The sequence below is a fragment of the Anomaloglossus baeobatrachus genome, chromosome 5, assembly GCF_048569485.1.
Source record: "Anomaloglossus baeobatrachus isolate aAnoBae1 chromosome 5, aAnoBae1.hap1, whole genome shotgun sequence".
Classification (NCBI taxonomy): Eukaryota; Metazoa; Chordata; class Amphibia; order Anura; family Aromobatidae; genus Anomaloglossus; species Anomaloglossus baeobatrachus.
The window spans coordinates 55,104,020-55,126,320 of NC_134357.1; the positions used below are offsets into that span (position 1 = coordinate 55,104,020).

Sequence of the window (22,301 nt, forward strand, 5' to 3'; positions counted from 1 at the left end):
ATAATGATTCTCTAAGTATTGGACAAAACGTCAGCGTATGGATGTTAAGCAATGTAACTTTATTAAAGGGAACCTGTCAGGTCCCCTATGCCCTGCAACCCAGCAGAAATCATGCCTGTATGACCAAATTCCACCTCTAACAAGACCTGTCCCTATGCTAATTAGGGTCTCAACTAGTCGAAGAGGGCTTAGTTCCCCAGACTAGTCAGCCCTGTTTCTGTGGGGGCATGAAAATGTGACTCCCTGGCAAATCCAGGTAGTCACAGAAAGAGTTAAACCTCCTTGGTACCACCTGATCCCACACTGGTACAGTGAAGCAGCAGCACCCCCCCCAACAAACAAAAGGAGTAGGAGGGGAGGAGTTGAGTCAGTTGGTGGAAGGAGGGAGAGGAGTGCAGACAGGGTTGTAGCCCCTGTGCTGCAGGGGAAGTGAAGCCAGAGAACACAGAAGTCTTGGAGCTGAAGTGGAGAGTAGGTTCAGGGGAACCTGTAGTGGACCGGGACAGGGTAGTGGCCCGCCGGTAGTGTGCAAGGGACCTCGGACTTGTGCAAAGAGAGGACTTCCCCCATCTGAAACAGAGAAGGTGACTCTTAGCTGGAGTGCAGGAGAGAGGGAGAGGGCCCTGCTTCTTCTACCGTGTGTGGGATCCGAACACCCCGTGCCAAAGGCCTACGGACACTGGCAATTTCTGGTTAAGTGTTGGACTCTTTGTTTCCTGACCCTACACATGAAAGCAGTCTCATCCAACACCAGGACAACCAAACTGTGAGTTTCCTGCTCCCTGCAATCCCTGCCACCACCACAACTCCCACTGGGCCCCGGGGCATCCATCCCTACCCACGGAGGGCTAATAACATCCAGCTGCCAGCTGAACGCCCCCGGAAGTCCCCTCAACGGCAGCAGTGGTACCCCATTTACCACATACCGTGGGTGGTGTCACGTACAAACTTTCCAAAATCCCATACACCATTACCCCCTTTTCAATTGAAGTGACCGCGAGACCCTCGGTTCCGGAGACCCTCGAGCCACCCACAGAAGGTCCGGATCCGAGCAGCGTCAGCTGCTGAGAGCGGGGTGGTACAATAACATGATTTCCATGAGTCGCCGTCACCACCAGCTCCTGGAAATTTCACTCATGCACACAGCTCATTTCGGCCTCATAAGTGTGCCTTTGAAGCTTTGTATGCTTCCTGGCTTCATTAGGTGCACCCCACATGACCAGCAGTTCAGATGACATGTACGTGAGCCGTCTTCTGAACGCCTGGTTATGCGCAGTCCGCCTAATTAAGCCGGGAAGCGTCCACCCTGCTTCTGAGGCGCACTGACGTGAACGAAATGAGCCATGCGCATGCACGAGATTTCCAGGAGCTGGCTAGTGGGAATCATGTTATCACGCCCACTGGTCTTGATAGCATGGTAAAAGAGCCAATTAGTCTTGGGAATTAACACCCCTGTGACTAGTCAAGGCCCTAATTAGCAAGTTATCAAGCTTTTGAAGTAATGTGCCCAGTTGCAAAAATTATTTGAACCTGCAAATTAACTGCAAATTAATTTATGTCCATAAAAAATTGCTATGTCATTCTTTCTAACATTAAGGGAAACTTTGGTCTCCATCCTGTGGCTTCCTATTTTTGTAAAACTGTAAGTTGTAGAGAAACAGTTTGGCGCAAACTAATTTTTGTATTATTCTTAATCACACACGTGCTGGTTCCCATTTCTGGTACAATTGTTTTATGTTTTTGGATAGGTGTCTCCCAGGCGTAAGAGAGTGCGATACCTGAAACTTTAGCCGAAATCACCACTAAGGGGTACTTTGCACGTTGCGACATCGCTACTGAAATATCGTTGGGGCCACGGTTGTTGTGACGCACATCCGGCGCCAGTAGCAACATCGCAATGTGCAAATCCTAGGAGCGACGATGAACGAGCGCGAAACAGTCAAAAATTGTTGATCTGTGTTACGTCGTTCATTTCCATCTCTCTCCTCTTGCTGATTCGATGTTGTTTGTCGCTCCTGCGGCGTCACACATCGCTGTGTGTGAAGCCGCAGGACCGAAAAAACATCTCCTTACCTGCGTCCCGTCGCCAATGCGGAAGGAAAGAGGTGGGTGGGATGTTACGTCCCGCTCATCTCCGCCCCTCCGCTTCTATTGGCCGCCCGCTTAGTGACGTTGCGGTGACGTCGCTGTGATGCCGAACGCACCTCCCCCTTGAAGGAGGGATTGTTCGGCAGTCACAGCGACGTCACCGACCAGGTAAGTGCATGTGAAGCTGCCGTAGCGATAATGTTCGTTACGGCAGCAATCACAAGAAATCGCATGTGCAACGGGGGCGGGTACTATCGCGCTGGACATAGCTAGCCGATGCTAGGGATGTCGCAGAGTTTAAAGTACCCCTAAGGCTATACAACCCAATGAGTATCAAATAATAATGTAAGAAGTATCTGCATGTGGGACCCTTCGGCAAAAATGTCAAGCAGGGTTCTTTCCAAAATGACCACAATCAGTAGGTGTGTGATACGTGATGAAATAACTAGATAGACTTTGATCACCTTGATACACTGCTTCAAGTAATTAAACACATTGGCTTTCAGAGTAAAGGTCTCTCCCCGGACCACAGAGTACGGCAAGGCCAGCTCCACGAAGAATGGCTGGAAAACTCTAAGGGGCACAGCGGGTGAAAGGCCAAACCCCTCTGGCCCCATACAGATGGCTCCGGCCGTCCAATCTGTAATGGTATCTGGAGCCACGTGCTGAAGCTCAGTAATACCGGAGTTACTGAAACAAGAAAAAAAGTGGTCAGTTACCCAATGACATAAACTACACAAACAGCGGTCTCTAAATTTACAATGGCCCCAGGATGCAATATATATTTTTTTTTCATATCATCATGACACAATACTAACAAGATATTTCTGCATTATTTGCAACTGTTACAGCCGTAGGCTTTGTCTCTTGGTTAAAAATTAAGATCCTACTATAAAATGCAGATAGGACAAGAATGAGATCGGTCCTCAAGATACAAAAGTACATTTTTGTAAAAATTTTTCCAGTTATTTAAGCAATGGAGCAAGAGATAATTCTCAAACTTTTTGTTAAGAAGTTTTATTTTGTCTTTGGAAACCATTTTTGGTGAAAAATTTCAATTTTCTAACTTTTAGTTTTCTATAGACCAATTTTGGTTTTGCTAATTTTCACAAAAGATTCCTACTGGGGCAAATTTATTGAAGGAAAGTTTGAACCCCGTTTTATTAGGCCTAGACTTATTTTAGATCCTTGACCTACTTGGAGATATTCTGGAAACTGTGGTGAGCCAATCTGACCTGCGTAAAAACCAATTGGAAAGTTATTATTGTGCTTCATCAGGTTGAGGTCAGGTGACTGACAATACCATTAAATAATTTTCTATTTTATACTTTAAGGGTGATTCCTAAAATAACTGATGGTTCTGACTCCATAAAATAGGAAATGACTTGCTGACTCCTGGAGGCTCGACCACTGGAATCTCCAGCGATCCCAAGAATGGAGCTCTGGAACCTAGGAACCAGGCTATACTCCCTTCTTGAATGACTCCATTGCCTAAGGCACTGGTGGAAATAGTTGAAAACTCTACTCGGCATCTCTGGCAGTCCCAAAGATATCAAGACTAGAGCACCTCAAGAGCACCTGCTTTATACAAATTGAGGCTCGTTCTTATGGGTTCCATGGCCCTATTCTTTAATTCCTTCTTCATTCTCTTCTGGTACAAGTTAATTCTGGCACAACCTAATTTTCATTTCATCTGTCCATAGAATCTTGTTACAGAATGGGATGTTTTGGGGTTTTTTCTTTAGATATTTTCTGGCAAAGTCTATTTTGGCCTTTCTGTTCTTAATGGGAAACTGTCCGCAGGTTTTTACTATGTAATATGAAGACAACGTGCTGTAGGGGTTGAAAATGCAAGTTTCAGCGATGCCTCTTATCAAGGTCTATGTTGTTGTTTACCTGCAATATGCGTGTGACGCCCACCCAGGGGTCACAGGTCATGCACACACCACACACCCCCTCCCCACACTAGGAAGGTAACACCCGTCAATCAAGACCTGATTGCCTCCCTCAGTGTTAGACAGGAACACCAGGTGGGTGGAGTCAGGTGGAAAGACATGCCCACCGAGGAGTCTGCTGGCCTGAGGCAGGAAAACAGACAGTTGAGTTGTAGTACAGCAGTGGAGAGTGACACACACAGTTCTGCACAGGGCCTGGGTTGGAGCCTAGGACCCCCATACAGTCAGGCAGGCAGACGGCAGGGGTCGCCTGCAGGAGACCGGGAACACGACCGGTGGAACCTTAGGGACCGGGCCTGGGTTGGAGCCCGCCGGACCTGAATCGGGGAGCCAACAGTTTACCGGAGCATCAGGAGGGGTACTCAGACCCTGACTAGGCCGTAGGCCACCACCATAGTCAAATTAACTGATTGAGGTCTGGACCTTCCGGGGTCCTTTCCCAACCAAAGACCCGAGTGAAGGCCACAGCCCAATCTAACTGAATAACAGCCACCGCCAGAGGCCAGAAATCCGAGGGCCAGCGCCTGCGGGCAACGGAGCTCCCGCGACATACCCGCCGGGGAGCGGACCATCCATGCTTAGGCACCGTAGTCCACTGAAGTCTAGGTGCAGGAGAGAGGGGGACCCTGTCACACCGTCCAGTGCTGCAGCCGGCTGTGGGCCGCCCGTCCGATAACTTGTTTGGTTTACCAGAGACTCTGATTGGCTTAATTGTGAGTACAACATCATCGCACCGCACCGCAGCACTGCGCCCCCGCACTGCAGCTCCCTGCTATCGGGCCCCGGGACACACCGCCCCTACCCACGGAGGGGTTAACAACCGAGCTGCGCCCTGCCATCTCTCCTGGGAGCCCCTCCATCTTCACCAAAGTGGTGGTGTCCCATATCACCACAACCCGTGAGTGGCGTCACGAAAACCACCCCAACACCGGCATCCCCGCTTTCCCCGCGCGTAGCGCCAACCTCCCCCCTTGCAGAGCGACGTGACCCCCGGGTCCGTGAGAGGCTCGAGCCACCGCCCGCAGTACGAGCACGGATCCGAGCGGCTCGGCGGTCGCAGCCGAGGCCGTGGGGCGGTACATGCGCTATTATCATGCTATTGACTAGTCGTATAGGCGGGTCCCCGGTGGCTTCTCCACTGCCCTAACATTAAGGAATAACGTTTGGAACTCCATTCTATGTCTGAACTGGGTGCAAAAAACCTAAAAAACATCACTATGGGGAGATAAGGTATGCACACCAGTGACTATGGAAGGGGAATACATGGAATAGCAGAAACTGCTGTGTGAATACTGACATGACAAATTCAATAGCTATTTGTAAGAATGAAATGTGAAAAATGGAACCTGCATTACTGCCATGAATATATGAATAAAGAGAAATTTAGCTACTGAATTGATCAATGCAGAAGAGCCCCAACACTACGCCAAAGTATTTCTCTACGTTGGGGTCCCTAGCTTGTGTGTGTCCTCTCATGCAGTTAAAAAACTTACCGTGTATGGGACGCTGAGACCCAGGCTATATATGCGTATAATGTGGATTGGCAATAGGTGTGTGTGGGGAGGGTTCACAAACGAAAAACTACTAACATTAAGGAATAACGTTTGGAACTCCATTCTATGTCTGAACTGGGTGCAAAAAACCTAAAAAACATCACTATGGGGAGATAAGGTATGCACACCAGTGACCATGGAAGGGGAATACATGGAATAGCAGAAACTGCTGTGTGAATACTGACATGAAAAATTCAATAGCTATTTGTAAGAATGAAATGTGAAAAATGGAACCTGCATTACTGCCATGAATATATGAATAAAGAGAAATTTAGCTACTGAATTGATCAATGCAGAAGAGCCCCAACACTACGCCAAGACTGACAAGCCTCTTCACATACACGCACATATACAGAGGCTTGTCAGTCACTCTCAGGGGGCAGGGAGAACCGCAGACCACCCGCCTATAGGACTAGTCTCCGGTGGCTATTAAAAGTATGTGTTTTCAAAGTCAAACATACATGACTGTGATCGTCCCACCAGTGGCTGATACATGCTGTCCACCAGGCCGGAAATATCATTGGTGCAACCAGAGGCCCATGAGGTAAAGGGGGCCCATTTCTATGCCCAAAGCAGGTGAAATTGGGCATTTTGATGAGTTGTTGCACTGAAAATGGCCCTTATATTGCTTTTGCACAGGGGCTATTTTCGGTCTGTATCCGCCAGGGTTGCCCATGGTTTGGGCAGCATGTATCACCTGTCAGGTTCCCTTTGGTGCATCGTTTCTATTAAACCCCTTGTTACTTGTTATAAAGGTGAAAGGCCACTCTTAATAATCACATTTTTACGGCTTTATTTCAAATCCTCGGTGGTGGGGAATAGAGACTACTATATAAAAAGTATGTCACTGTGAAAATTATTCTGGACGATAGTGTACATCTAAAATTACTGCCATACAATTGCATATATGTATTTTTATTGAACGTTGTATTTCTAACCAACACTCACCCAATAGGGGTCAGTTCCCAAATCCAAGTCTCCGGGAAATACTTTCTAGTGACTGCCACTTTTTCTAGAGGATCTGGAATTACATTGCCAAGTCCAGGAACTGCTCCAACCGCACCGATCCCCGCAGCACCAGCCGCAATTCCTGCACCCGGTGCTATACCTCCTGGCACGATTCCTCCAAAACCAATAATCAGAATTAAAAATAAAAAAGCATTATTATTTTTTTCTTGTACACAGCCTAAAACATCTACCTTAGTAAACTTTCATAAAGAATAAAATATCAATTTTACAAAGCAGATCCCACAACAAGCCCGGGCCACCAACAAGATTATATGGACGTGAACCTTACAAAGAGTTATCAAATGTATGAGCACATCTATTGGAATGCAAAAATATGCAAATTTATGTTAAACATCAATGGTAAAGGGGTTCTAAACCTTGTAACCACTTGCACTTTTTATTACATTCATCAGTACTACATGAAAATATAAAAAGCAGTATTTAATATTAGGGTGGCACGGTGGCTAAGTGATTAGCACTGTACGGTGGCTGGGTGGTTTGCACCATACGATGGCTCAGTGGTTGGCACTATACAGTGGCTCGGTGGTTGGCACTGTATGGTGGCTCTGTGGTTGGCGCTGTATGGTGGCTTGTGGTTGGCACCATATCGTGGCTTGGTGGTTGGCACTGTATGGTGGCTCTGTGGTTGGCACGGTACGGTGGCTTGGTGGTTGGCACGGTGCGGTGGCTCTGTGGTTGGCACGGTACGATGGCTCGGTGGTTGACACCGTGTGGTGGCTCGGTGGTTGGCACTGTATGGTGGCTCGGTGGTTGGCACCGTACGGTGGCTCGGTGGTTGGCACTGTACGGTGGCTCGGTGGTTGGCAACGTACGGTGGCTCGGTGGTTGGCAACGTACGGTGGCTCAGTGCTTGGCACTGTACGGTGGCTCGGAGGTTGGCACTGTACAGTGGCTCAGAGATTGGCACTGTTGCTTTGCAGAGCTGGGGTAATGGATTCAATCACACGAAGGACATAATTTGCAACGAGTTTGTATGTTCTCCCCGTGTTTGCGTGAGTTTCCGCCAGGTTCTCCGGTTTCCTCCAACACTCCAAAGACATACAGATAGGGAATTTAAATTGTGAGCTCCAATGGGGACAGTGATGATGATGTATGTAAAGTGCTACATAGTATATTAGCGCTATATAAAGATTATTATTAGCGGGAATTCTCATTTACTAATTTTCTACACCTGCTGAAGATTGTAGCTCTCCTCCGCCTTCTCTACCTACCTGCAGGTTCTTTGTAAATGTTGATAAACACCTCCAGTTACCAAAAATCTGTTAGTATAAGGCCTAATTCACACAGTGCGTTGTTATCATGTTTTTGCAGCTTTTTTTATGTGTTTTTGGTGCAGATTTGTAAAAAAACTGCATGCAAATCCTTATGCCATCAAAGTGACTGCGATTCCTGAAGTTTTGTGCACATGTTGCTTTTTTTCCTTTGCAGATTTGTAGCAGAAAACAAACTGCAGCATGTCAATTCTTTCAGGATTTTTGCAGCATTTTTTTCACCATAGAATGCATAGAAAACGCTTTAAAAAAACGCACCAAAAACGCACGTTATTTTCTGCCAAGAGATGTAGATTTGGTGTAGAAAACAGCAACCAAATACTCAGTGTGCGCATAGCCTAATACTATAAAAAGGGAGACATGAGAAAGAAAGGGGATGTTGCTTATTCTGAATCTGGGCACCTTTGTAAATGCAAACATATTAGTAAACTGTATGGATTAACATTAAAAACACAACAAAATCATTTTTATGGGGGAAATATAATAAATAAAAGATGTTTCTCTCCACAGGGTTGGTACTACTACAGTTAATTTCCTCCTGTACAGATGTAAGTGAGTCTGTAACAAGCCTTCAGGATATTAATAAGCCTGTCGTATCCACAGCTTTTTTTTTTTTTAACTACACCCTTGTGCACTCAAAGTACTAAATAAAGATACAATGAATGACCAGAATATAACTGAAGCCAATACAATATCTTTCAGCCACAAGTATCCTATTGGCAGTGTTTGATATATATTTGGCTCTATCCTCCATGAAGACATTTCATGGTTTTTAGAGGTTTAACCCCTTCAGCCCCCGGGCACTTTCCGTTTTTGCGTTTTTGTTTTTTGCTCCCCTTCTTCTGAGAGGCGTAACATTTTTATTTTTCCATCAATCTTGCCATATGAGGGCTTGTTTTTTGCGGGACGAGTTGTACTTTTAAATGAAACCATAAGTTTTACCATATAGTGTACTGGAAAACGGCAAAAAAATTCCAAGTGCGGAAAAATTGCAAAAAAAGTGTGATCGTACAATAGTTTTTGGGATATTTTATTCACCGTGTTCACTATATGGTAAAACTGAGGTATCTATGTGATGCCTCAGGTCGGTGCGAGTTTGTAGACACCAAACATGTATAGGTTTACTTGTATCTAAGGGGTTAAAAAAAATTCACAAGTTTGTCCAATAAAAGTGGCGCACGTTTTGCGCCATTTTCCGAAACACGTAGCGTTCTTATTTTTAAGGATCTATGCCTCAGTGATGGCTTATTTTTTGCGTCTCGAGCTGACGTTTATAATGGTACCACTTTTGCGCAGATGCTACGTTTTGATCGCCTGTTATTGCATTTTGCGTAAAACTTGCGGCGACCAAAAAACGTAATTTTGGCGTTTGGAATTTTTTTGCGACTACGCCGTTTACCAATCAGATTAATTGATTTTATATTTTGATAGATCGGGCATTTCTGAACGCGGCGATACCAAATATGTGTATATTTATTTATTTTTTAACCCTTTAATTTTCAATGGGGGGAAAGGGGGGTGATTTGAACTTTTAGGTTTTTTGTTTTTTTTTTTATTTTTTAAAACTTTTTTTTTACTTTTTTTTTTTATTTTACTAGTCCCCCTAGGGGGCTATAGCGATCAGCAATCCGATTGCTGATCGCTATCTGCTGATCACAGCAATACCGCTGTAATCAGCAGATTCAGTCACTTTGGTTTTCCCTCTGCTCTCGGCCGAGGGAAAATGAAAGTGAAACATCGTAGCAGCAGGCGTCATCACATGACCCTGTGCTACGATGGCAACCACCGATAGTCACGTGATAACACACGTGACTTCCGGTGGGGGCGGCGGTAAGTAACAAACATGGCCGCGTGCATTTAAATCTTGCTGCCAGACTTTGGCAGCAAGATTTAAGGGGTTAATGGCCGCGGGTGGAAGCGATTCCACCCGCGGCTAGCAGGCACACATGTCAGCTGTTGAAAACAGCTGATATGTGTGCCGATCCACGCCGCCTGCCCGCGGCAGGGGGCGGGGCTTAACGGGACACGATCCTGGACGGATAGATCCGTCCAAGGTCGTGAAGGGGTTAAAAATATAAAAGTTCATTAAGTTTAAAGGGAACCTGTCAAGTCCAATATGCACCCAGAACCACAAGCAGTTCTGGGTGCCTATTGCTAATCCCTGCCGAACCTGTATACACTAGCATAGATAAAGAGATCTTTAGCAAAAGTATCTCTGAAGATCCTTAATGATATGCTAATGAGCGCAGGGACTAGTCCCAAGGGTGTTGCTTCTCTTGGCTAGTCGGCCCCATTAGCATGTTAGTACACCCCTGTGGGCGGGCTAACATGCTAATGAATGTGCAGTGTCAGAAGATGATCTCACTCACCTCTCCGCCGCCATCGCTGGATTTCGGCTCAGTGCGCATGATCCCAGAGTTTCGGTCATGCGCACTACTTCAGTTTGAAGCCGGGACGCATACCCCGGGCTTCATAGTGCGCATGACCAAAACTCCGGGGACTTCTGATCCATGTGCACTGAGCCAAAATCCAGCGATGGCGGCGGAGAGGTGAGTGAGTGAGATCATCCTCTGACACTGCACATTCATTAGCATGTTAGCCCGCCCACAGGGGTGTACTAACATGCTAATGGGGCCGATTAGCAAGGGAAGCAACACCCTTGGGACTAGTCCCTGACCTCATTAGCATATGATAAAAGATCTTTAGAAATACTTTTTCTATAGATCTCTTTATCTATACTAGTGTATACAGGGACAGTTAGGCAGGGATTAGCAATATACAGCCAGAACTGCTTGTGGTTCTGGGTGCATATTGGACCTGACAGGTTCCCTTTAACCTATAGTCTAATATGATGATACAGAAGAAAAGGCAAAACCCCCATGAAGTAGGTGGTAATTGCCCCATATTTGGGGAAAAATTCCTTCTCAATTCCACATACGGCAATCAGACTAGTTCCCTAAATCAATGTTCCCTTACAAAATCTAGTTGCCATAATAACTCGTAATATTATAGTTATCAAAAAACGTGTCCAAGCCTCCATATTGTAACATTACAAAATAAGTATAACCATTGAGTGACGGCTGCCGTGTAAACAACTCAATGTATTCCTTTAGAGTGTCTATACGACTCCAAAAATTTACGTTGGGACTTTTTTTTAATTGAAATGCATGTTTGGGGGCTAAAAATCCTTTATGCAGATGGATTTCATTAAAAAAAAGTCACCATTTGGCTTCTATAGGCTTGTTGCTTCACATTTTACTTTGGTCAGCTGAGAGGATCTGAGCAACAGATAATAGAGTTACAAATGTGGCGCCCCTGACCTGGTCAGGCACCACTGAGTACTGCACCCATGCTGGGGACAGTACAAACAGGTAATCCAGAAGGCTGACCGAGGTGTGACTACACAGGCGCATAGTGATCAGGTCTCACACATGTACCTTTGGGAGGACCCCTGGGGATCCCAGGAGGGGGCGAAGCCGGTGCGAAGCCTCCATCTCCACTCAAGGGGTGTGGTAGAGAGCCTGGTTGCTAGGTGACGTAGGCAAGAACAGGAGAGGAGGGAACAGTGAGTCAGTTTAGTGTGCAGCTCAGGGAAAGCAGACGTGAGGAGCAGACCCTGGAGCTGTTGCAGTCTAACAGCGTCCGCGCGGTGACTACCGACGGGGGAGAACGGTCACCTAGTAGTGCTACCTGAAATCCACACACAGCTAAAGAGAGAGCAACGGAGTGGGAAGTAAGGAGACTGCCAGGGAGTTACCAGGCCCAAACGGGTAGCAGGTCCCAGTGCAGGGATAGATTCACCTTTCCTTTGCCAAACCTGCTTGAGGGGGCACTTCACACCCCCAAGACCACACTACAGAGTCCGCAGCCACGTAGCCACAGTTAGGGCCCATAGTTCACAGGAGGCAAGCTGCCGGAGTGTCCTGGTCCAGGCTACAAGCAAACGGGCCAAAACGAAGGGGAGAGAGGCACCAGCAACTTCCCTGGGTGACCCCCATAGGGACTAAAAGTCGGGGTTACCCCAAAACGTAAAGGGCTAAGGAAGGCGAGTCGGTAGCCACCCTCATCAGTCAGCCTGAAGGACGCCTGGTTCCAGCCTGGTTCATCCCAGCTACGCCCGGGTTACTCACCCTGCCATCATCAGTGAGTAAAACCCCTGAAAGACATTCTGCTTGTGTTGAGTTATTCTGCGCCTTGTGGTTCTACACACCTACACAGGACCCTGGGGCTTGCCTCACTCTCAGGAGGCTATTACAACTGACTGCACCCACCATCAGCCCCAGGCATCCCTTAACCTGCAGTGGCGGTCCCCACTGACCGCAATTCTGAGAGTGGCGTCACGACAATCCTAAATAGAAGATCTCCTACCTGTGACAAGATCCAGCTGCGTGGAGTCCCTGAAGGTAATGCACCGACACAACACTGGAGGGGCTTCACACAAACTCCCTATCAAACCATCAGAATAGGCTCACTGATGGATTCCCAGTTAACTACCGTATTTTTCGTTTTATAAGACGCACCAGATTATAAGACGCACCCCAAATTTTGAGCTAAAAAAGTAAAAAAATTAAAAATCTGGGGTCCGTTTTATAATTCGGTGGTGTTCGGTGGGGGGCAGCAGCAGTGGTGGAGCCGGGGGTCACAGGAGGCAGCGGCGGTGGTGGAGCAGGTCCATGCTACGGGCAGTGTAGAGGGGAACTCAGTTGCTTACTGCGGAGCTGTGCTGAGGTGGCCGGCGCTGCTGTGTACTGTTGTGCTGCTGTGCTGTGTGCTGTTGCGCTGCTGTGTGCTAGTGCTGACTGCGGGCACTGGCCATTCTGAAGACGTCGGTGGTGTGCGGGCTTCAAAGAAATGGCGGCCGCAGTCGGCGCATGCGCAGATGGAGATCTCGCTTCTCTGAGATCTCCATCTGCGCCTGCGTCACCTCCGCAGCCATTGTCCGGAAGTCGCGTTGGAGGCAGCGCAGGCGCAGATAAAGATTTCGGCTATGGTGACCGCTGCTGTAGCCGATTGCCGGGGGATCCTTGGCGGCCGCCTCCGCAGCCGATTGCCGGGGGATCCATGGCCGCCTCCGCTCCAGCGGCAGCACCAGCACCAGCCTCCTGTGACTCACTCCACCGCCGCATTACTGCCCGGTAAGTTACATTCACTTTGTAAGACGCACCCCAATTTTCCCCACAATTTTGGGGGAAAAAAAGTGCGTCTTATAAAGCGAAAAATATGGTAATTCTGTAGCCAGCAATAGACAGTGGAATACAGAGGTTGTAGAGGGTAAATGGTAGAAAATCTTTTAATGAAACCCAATTGCAAAAATATTTCTTAGCCCCAATTACATTAATTTAGTGAAAAAAAAAAGAAATGACCGCGTAGGTGGCAATCAATAATGCTATACAAAGTCACAGTGCTGCAGGGCTAATTGTGTTACCTCCAAATGGTATTCCCACAACTCTTGCATTGGGATCAGGACAATGTACGGGTTTTTTAACTTCGGCACTTGTAATAATTTTTAATTGCATATCCTGAAAATAAAGGTATAATAATTTAACATATAATGAATGTGGAGGAAAATCTCCACCAAGACCGGCGCTAGATTCCCCCCAATGTTATTTTAAAACAAACCTGCCATCATATTTTACAATGAAAACTGCCTTCTTTATCAAATAGATCTCTTAGACCTGATGATGCTGGTGTAATTGCTTTGACATTCTAAAAACAGCTGTATCCTATGTCAAATTTTCCCCTCATGCTATTAAATTAGCGCTTTAGGAGTCCAAGTACATCTGAACGCATACATTGTTTATTTTATTATTATTATTATCATTTTTTTTTTATCTGAATTCTACAGCCATTCTGATGTGATTTTTTTAGTGTATGTACACCAGCCTCATCAGGTATAAGATATTTACTTATTTATATATGTAGTTTGTATTGTGAATCTTCTGACAAATATGCTTGATAATAAACTTAAATTTTTTAAGAAAAATACAAGTTTTCAAGGAGTGTTCCCACTTTGCATCTTTATGACAAATCCATAGCATGTGCCTTAAATGCTTAAAGGGATTGTCCACTACTTTTACATTCCTGGCTTATCCTTAGGATAGGTCATCAATGTCTGATCAACTGGGGTCTAACAACCCGCACCCCAACAGATCAGCTCTTGACAGTCCTGGCGGTGGCAGCAGGCAGCCGGAAATGCTCAGTCCCGGAGCTGCTCGTTTTTCTGATAGCGGGCGCAGCCGGGTACTGCACATCTGCCTCTTATTGATTAGAATGGGAGGTGGATGCGCAGTACCCAGCTGCAGCCACTATCAGAAAATGGAACAGCGCCAGAACTGCTGATTGGCAGGGGGGTGTGGTGTTGGACCCCGGCCGATCAGACATTGATAACCTATCCTAAGGGCTACTTTGCACGCTGCGACATCAGCAACAATGTGTTACCGATGCTGCAGTGATAGTCCCCGCCCCGTCGCAGCTGCGATACCTTGTGATTGCTGCCGTAGCGAACATTATCGCTACGCAGCTTCACATGCACTCACCTGCCCTGCGACGTCGCTCTGGCCGGCGACCCGCCTCCTTCCTAAGGGGGCGGGTCGTGCGGCGTCACAGCGACATCACAGGCGGCCAATAGAAGCGGAGGGGCAGAGATGAGCGGGACGTAAACATCCTGCCCACCTCTGTCCTTCCGCATTGCAGCCGTGACGCAGGTAAGGCGATGTTCCTCGCTCCTACAGCTTCACACACAGCGATGTGTGCTGCCGCAGGAACGAGGAACAACATCGTACCGTCACAGCTGCAAAATTATGAAAATGTCGCACCCTACACCGATCATACGATAACGATGCTTTTGCGCTCGTTAATCGTATGTAAAAAGGATACACATACTGCGATGTCGAGAGCGACGCCGGATGTGCGTCACTTTCGATTTGACCCCACCGACATCGCACCTGCGATGTCGCAGCGTGCAAAGTTCCCCTAAAGATAGGCCATCAATATAAAAGTAGTGGACAACCCCTTTAAAGCTCTAAGAGCCTTTCCCGACTGGACAAATTGCCTGCTAGGTTAAAATTTAGAGCTAAGAGGGCTTGAATGAGACCTTTTTTAGGTTTCTGTGGCATAATGTTCTCACTACAGCTCACCAATGCCTCCAGAAAAATGAGAAAATACATTTTGAAGAATCAATGACTTGGAAAATTTAAGCCAGGTCTCAATCCCTGTCTACTCGTATAGAAGAAACCATTTTTCTAAGCATGAAACGCGTTGGTGGGTTCCCCATGTTATGATTTTACCTTTATGAAGCTCTCAATAAATTTACATGAGATTTTAATTGCCAAGTGCTTGACTACTGTTACATATTGTTCGGATTTTGATGAGGACAAGCAAGAACCCCCCATTGTCCAATATTTTCTGGACCCTATTATAATAAAGTTTCAGCATAGCTCCATCAACTCTTTGCTGGCCTCTACAGATTAGCCATTCTGCCATACATTTTCAATGTAAGTACACAAGCCTCTGAATTGGAGCTGTAGTATCCAGCAGTAGGCACTAAACAGTTGACGAAGTTGTGCCACAACTTTTCACGTCTGTCCGTTTTTGGAACTGAGAACAACTGATAGGTGAAGGAGACATATTTCAGATAGGTCATCAATCTAATTGTAGAAGACTTCTTATTTCGGTGTCTGTCCTACAAATGATACTAACAATCCCTTCTCTTGCGTCCATTAGAAAAAGTCAACATATAGCGCCTCCTGAACTTTAAGAAAACAAAATGGCTCTAACTCCTTTGTATCTTGACTTTATCTACGCAACGTGAACTTGCCGTCCTAGATCTACCACGGTTGCAATAAAGTACAAAATTAAAACAAATACTTGTACCACAAAGAATCGGTGAAGTTCTTCCTCTGTAGGCATAGAAAAAAAAGGACTAGAGTAATAAGCTCCAGATGGACCATTTTCACATGGAGTAAGCACTTCATCGGTCGACATTGGCATCCCAAACCGGCCGGGATGCTGTGAATCAGTGAAGAGATCGTAGACCTGAGGAAACAACCATCATGGACTTTAGAGGTGGAAATTCAAAGGGTAATGGAAGGACAGAATTAATGCCTATAGAGATGAGAGAATGTTTGGTGGTGAATATGATTCACCTCAAAGTTATCAAAATTAAATAAATTAACCAGAAATTTTTCAATTGGATTCAAAACGGCCAGGAAAGCTCTCGCTGGTCTTCTGTTTGGTCACTGGTTCTCAGCATCTTCAACGTATCTGGTGTTCACTAGTTGCACAAGGTAATAACGTTGTGACCTAATCAGTGTATGATATCCTGAAGATGCCGGGAACCAGAAGACGTTGGAGGTTGTGGGCACTGGAAGTGCCAAAGATAGTTTCTTGAAGACCACAGCCTTGACAGGAACAAAGAAGATGACCCGACAGGAGCAGGGCTTCATGAAAGGAGAGGGGCGGGCCAGGTAATTACAGTCTACTTTTTTCCCCTTTTAAAATATATTTATTATGCTCTGGGGTTTAGAGAGAAAATTGCTCATTCACAAGAAAACAACATACTTGACCATACTCGAAGGAAATGCCGAATTCAGATTTTGTTAGATTTGTTAATTGCTAAATGCTAATGAATTAAGAGATATTGTTTGACTTTCCAGAGTATTTTGTATCTAAAATTGCGATTTGTACACTCAAAATACAAATTAGGTTGTATAATGTAATACACTATAATAAGACTTTATACTATGTAAAACGTACTTTAATTGCCGTATTTTTCGGACTATAAGACACACTTTTTAGCTAGATAGTATTTTGATAAAATGTATAGTCTGCAGTCAGTAGGGTCATCCCTGAATCCCTGACTGCTTCCTCTAATCACCGGGTAGAGCATTCATAAGCTCAGTGCTCCGATCGCTGAGATAACTGAGAGGCTGTATAGTTCTCTCTCGATCTGTGTAGCACCTATTGAGCAGTAGAGACTGCGTTTTTTTTTACTGTGCTTTAATGTTTTTCTGCATAATGTGTATTTTATAGTAATTGTATTGTATTGTATAATGTATATTAACTAAGTATAGCAGTGTCCAATGCTTCCCAAGTACAAAGTGAGCTGAGTGCTAAGGTGTGAGGAGTGACAGATGGCCGGAGAGTTGGCTGTAGAGACAGGCAAGAGAGAGATCAGTTCTTCATCGAGGTTCCTGGAGTGTGGATGTGCTTTGTAACTTGGGCCCATCAGGGAAACTGGAACCTCAAAGTGTCCGGAGCCTATGGCTCACCTCATGATAGGCTTAGAAGAGTCAGGGACTAGACAGATGTGCCTGATAAAGTTCCTCAGGACGGGCCTAAGGAATTCAAGTGTCTGGAAGCCGTATGAGGCAGCGAGTACACACGGGTAGCCGCAGAGAGATGAATAGGAGGGAAGCTGAGGCTTAGGCCTGGCAGCCACAAGACTAGGTCCCAGGCAGCAGATTAGGCCAAACAAAGTACCTTGGGAAACAGCGGCATCAGAACGAGATTGGCCATGTCTGTCATGAAGGTCAAAGTGTTGAATAAAGGTTTACAGTTGCTTTGCCCTGAGATCTCCGGTGTTCTGTGTTTAAGTGAACCATCCGAGATGGCGATCGGCTGTGGGGTGATGAACGCTCCCCTGAAGACTAAAGTATGTGTCGCACACCCCGCCCGATGTGGTCACCAAGCACCAGCTCTCTCTGATGAAGGAGTGCGGAGCCCTCACAACCCGGCGTCCGCACCTTCCTTCAGATACATATTAGAATTTAGGATCACATACGTGTAATTTTGATTACTCGAAACATCGGTATTTCTTGTGAATTCTGTAATACTGGCTATTTTCAGGGAAAGGCAGGGAAATGGAACACTTTATGCCTCCAAAGGAACGTTTGTCATGGCCTGTAATAAAAACTGATTTCCCATTATTAAAAAACTTACTTTTTCAGCAGTCAACTCATTTTCTGGTCTCATCAGTACCACACTCTGATCCACCACCCTCAGACCACAGAGAGATCCAGGAGCAGCCCGAACCTGGAGGGACACGTCTGATCCCGGAAGAACTTCATCTGGGGAAAATCCTACTGATACCTGAATAAAGATGTAGTATAAAATCATTTACAAAGTTTTACAAAATATCCACCTTTTTATAAACATTATCCACTCACAGTTCTGGTGTTTGATGGTACTCTTTGAAATTAAATATGCAAATTGCCTCCTTAGAGAAAGAGGCCATGAACCCTAGTTCCACCTATTTGAAATAGCAATCCTAAAAGTTAATATTGACCTTTTAACAAGCCTTGCTATATGACTTAGGATAAAAGCCAAAGGAACATTGCATGCCTTATAAGCCTCCTTACACTGGCACAGCCATGTCACTCTCCACAAACAGAAAGGTTCCACCTTAGATCCTAGTCAGAAGACTCTCCTACAGCCATATCGCCTGCTTTGCACTGACGATGGACAACACCCCAAAACACTTTGTCTGTAAATTGACATTCTGGTTTGGCTTTTATCCTAAGTCAAGTGGAAAGGCTTGTTACAGAGTCAATATAAACTTTTAGGATTGCTTTTTTCAATAAGTGTCACTAGAGTTCAAGTCATCTTGCTTTTGGGAGGGTAAATTTGTAAATGTAAGATGGTGTAATGATCCCATAGAAGAGTAAAAATGTTGGATGAATATCTAATTTCCAGAAAACTACCAGCTATAACTTCTAGAGTTTGATCTTTGAAGAAAGACATCCAAGCCAATCTCAAACTTGTGTGGTGGAGGGCTCATTGGTCCTGCAACTCTTAAAGTAAAGACTCCTCATATGTTACAATGAAGCATCAGTAAATGTACCGTAATGCTACATTAAATTTATTTTTTCAAAAATCATAGTTGGGTTTAGTGTCAAAACAGCTTCTCAACATTTTTGTTGAAAAATTGTCACGCAGTGACGACCAGGGTTCCACGAGGAATAAGGGAACCCCCAGCGAATGCCACAACAAACAGGGTACACCGGGAACACAATATAATGGTGGAGTCTGGTGTTAGGGTGAGGGGAGCGGGGTGACCTCCTGCACTCACCTGAGGTTGTTCCCCGCACTACCTAACGTCCCTACACGGGTTCTTTCACCCCTTTGCCAATCATGTGCCTAGGCCCTTGCTTGCTCTGGCTAGTGGGAAGGCTAGTGAGAGTGCTAGTCTCACCACTACAATAATCCAACACAAGGGTAGGAAAATAGACAGACGGAAGAAGGCACAAAAGGAAAATACTCCAAGAACCTTAATGCAGCTAACACCACAGCTGCAATTGTCACAAAACCTCAGCTTCTTCCAGAACCTGGCTCCTTCCAAAGTGGATAGCTTAGATATGAGAATCTATAACCGTCATCGGATATTAAGACATGTGACTATTTAAAGCAAATGGTTGTGATAACAAAGAGCTGCACCTGGGATTAAGGCTCCAATGGATAGCCACATAGGGAAGAGTCCTTAACCCCTACAGCACCAAAGGGAAGCAAATACATTTAAACATAAGATGCAGACTTGCGCACCAAAAGGATCTGCACAATAAGCCGCTGTGACCTTCTGGTCCCAGACTCGCCAGAGTCTGGGACCTTCAGAGCAGGACGCACTCATGACAAAAACTTGAGGACTTTTTATGAATTTCATTTTAATGTTTTCAATTCTTTCAATTACCTTATTCTTAAAGCATCTCATCATCTTGATTTTTAAGTTGTCAGCAACCATTTCTCCGCTTGGCAGTAAAATATACACCAATACATGAATGGATGAAGAATCATTGACATTTACTGAAAATTTAAAAGGAAGCTCCCCTTCTAAATCTGTAAGAAAGGAAAATATTCCTAAGACAAAATGTAATTTTTGGAATGAAGCATGTCAGCGAATCCTAAATTCAAAGCATAATATGATCATTAAAGGGTAAGCCCATGAATAAAGTACATTTCAATCAATAAATCTTGGAATAAAGAGAAGTTTCAGAATTGGATGTGTTAAAAAAAATGTTCCTGTGCTGAGATAATCTTATATACTGTATGTGCCCCTGCTATGTACTGTGTAATGGCTGTGTCTGACCATACAGGAACATGGTCTGATCATGCCACAGCTCTTGGGTAGTGGAGGAAGAATAAGTGCTCGCAGCTGCTGCTTTCTGTGAGGTAAAACATTTCCTTACCTGCTATATTACAGGAGCTTATGTTTCTGACGACACATCTTTAGGATCCTGAGTTCTTCATAAATCAAGTCAGTAACATATGAGATCAGCAGCTATCACACTAGGTAGAGGGAAGTACCAAGTGAGAGGTGAAAGGTAAGGCAAAGGGATCCCAATGTCTAGGGAAGGGGGAGATGGTGACCTCTGACCAAACCTATAGCTGGTCCCTGGGGTCCCTCACCACCCAAGATACGTTCCGCACCTATGCGCTGAGTCGTGTACCTGACCCTATGTATCCCTGGTTATGGACCCTAAATAAAGAACTAGTGGGATGAGCTCTTTCTCAACCCCACTAATCGCTAAAGGAAGACACAAGGAGGTCACATGGTAGAAAAAGCATGTACTACTTATCCACAGATGACTCAGGCAGGTATTCAACAAAGCTTCAGAAACGATACTACAGATGAGAGCAAGCCACCTGCTTGCAACCAGAGCTAGAATGAACTAAATAATATCACCAGCACAGGTCTAGGGAAGATGGGAGTATTTAATCACAAATCGAATACTGATAATCAGCAGCTAAAAGGAAGGTGAACTCCAGCTGGGCTCAAAAGGCGGAGATATGAATCCAGCAGGAAAGCTACCTAATACAATGAATACTGATAGGAGAAATAATAGAAAGTCAGGGAGATTTTTGCGCAGCCAAACAATGTGACCTTCTATTGCCAGAAACAACATGACTGTCTGTCACACGAGACACATCCATGACATCGGCAGTCGGCGTTCCTATCTCACTGATTTGACAGCCACTGATCTCATATGTAAGAGCTAAGACACACAGCGAGTAAAACGGTCCGAGAGGAATGCAATAAAAAAATTAAAATTGCACTCAGACTCATGTTACTCTATGGGGCCATTCCCATCTGTGATTATTTTCTCAGCCCTAATCGAACCGAAAAAACAGTCGCAGCACGCTGCTGGAATCCGATTTGTTTTCACTCGCACCCATACAAGTCTATGGTTGCGAGTGAAACATCACATTGCACTCGCATGACATTGGAGCGCAGTGTGATAATCACATCAGCTGGCAATGGAGGAGATAGGGAGATTAACCCCTTTCTCTCCTCCGCAGTGCCCGCCTTCTCCTCCGCAGCTGTGATCCAATCGCAGGATCAGATCTTAGTGGCATGACAGTAGGCTTACACTCGCAGCACAGCTGGAGCCGAGAGTCGCATCTGATGCACTCGCTTGTGTGGCCACAGCCTTAGGGGTACTTTACACGCTGCGACATCGCTGCCGATATATCGTCGGGGTCACGTCGTTAGTGACGCACATCCGGCGCCGGTAGCGATATTGCAGCATGTAATACAAATGAGCGACGATCAACGAGCACAAAAACGTGAAAAATCGTTGCTCGTTGACACGTCGTTCATTTCCATAAGATCGTTACTACTGCAGGTACGATGTTGTTTGTCGTTCCTGCGGCAGCACACATCGCTGTGTGTGACGCCGCTGGAACGACAAACATCTCCTTACCTGCCTCCACCGGAAAAGGATGAAGGAAGGAGCTGGGCGGGATGTTCCAGCCGCTCATCTCCTCCCCTTCTTTTCTATTGGCCGGCAGTTCAGTGACGCTGCTGTGATGCCGCTGTGACGCTAAACGAACCGCCCCCTTAGAAAGGAGGCGGTTCGCCGGTCACAGCGACGTCGCAGAGCAGGTATGTGCGTGTGAAGCTGCCATAGCGATAATGTTCGCTACGGCAGCAAGCACCACATATCGCATGTGCGACGGGGGCGGGTACTATCGCGCTCGACATCGCTAGCGATGTCGCAGCGTGTAAAGCCCGCCTTACTAACTTGATTTATGAAGAAATCAGGGGACTGGAGATGTGTCAGAAACTCCTGTGATATAACAGGCAAGGAAATGTTTTACCTCACAGAAAGCAGCAGCTGCTATCCTCTGCTTTTCCGTCTGTATACTCTTGCTTTTCCCTTTGGCCAGGAGATGTGGTATGATCAGACCTTCTCCCTGTACGGTCAGACACGGCCATTACACAGTATATAGCAGGGACACATATATAAGATTATCTCAGCACAGTATAACATTATGAAACACATCCAATTGCGAAACTTAAAGTTTTTGAACAATAATTAATGTATAGTAATAATAATAAATACATCTTTGTACCGTGCTAGCCAGTAGAGATAAAAAATTGTTTAAAAGAACTGAAGTCCATCAACCACTGA

General features: G+C 45.7%; 1 protein-coding gene across 1 annotated transcript in view; it reads right to left on the reverse strand.

The window, feature by feature from the left end:
* LOC142312617 (alpha-2-macroglobulin-like protein 1) overlaps window positions 1-22,301 on the reverse strand; it is an 88,354-nt gene that overhangs the window by 30,924 nt on the left and 35,129 nt on the right. The window contains exons 11-17 of the mRNA XM_075351611.1: window positions 19,580-19,725; window positions 17,836-17,985; window positions 15,769-15,930; window positions 13,322-13,415; window positions 12,911-12,919; window positions 6,545-6,719; window positions 2,553-2,778 (exon numbers count right to left, since the gene is read on the reverse strand). Of these exons, the coding sequence (XP_075207726.1) occupies window positions 2,553-2,778; window positions 6,545-6,719; window positions 12,911-12,919; window positions 13,322-13,415; window positions 15,769-15,930; window positions 17,836-17,985; window positions 19,580-19,725 (962 nt within the window). The remainder of the gene's footprint in view (window positions 1-2,552; window positions 2,779-6,544; window positions 6,720-12,910; window positions 12,920-13,321; window positions 13,416-15,768; window positions 15,931-17,835; window positions 17,986-19,579; window positions 19,726-22,301) is intronic.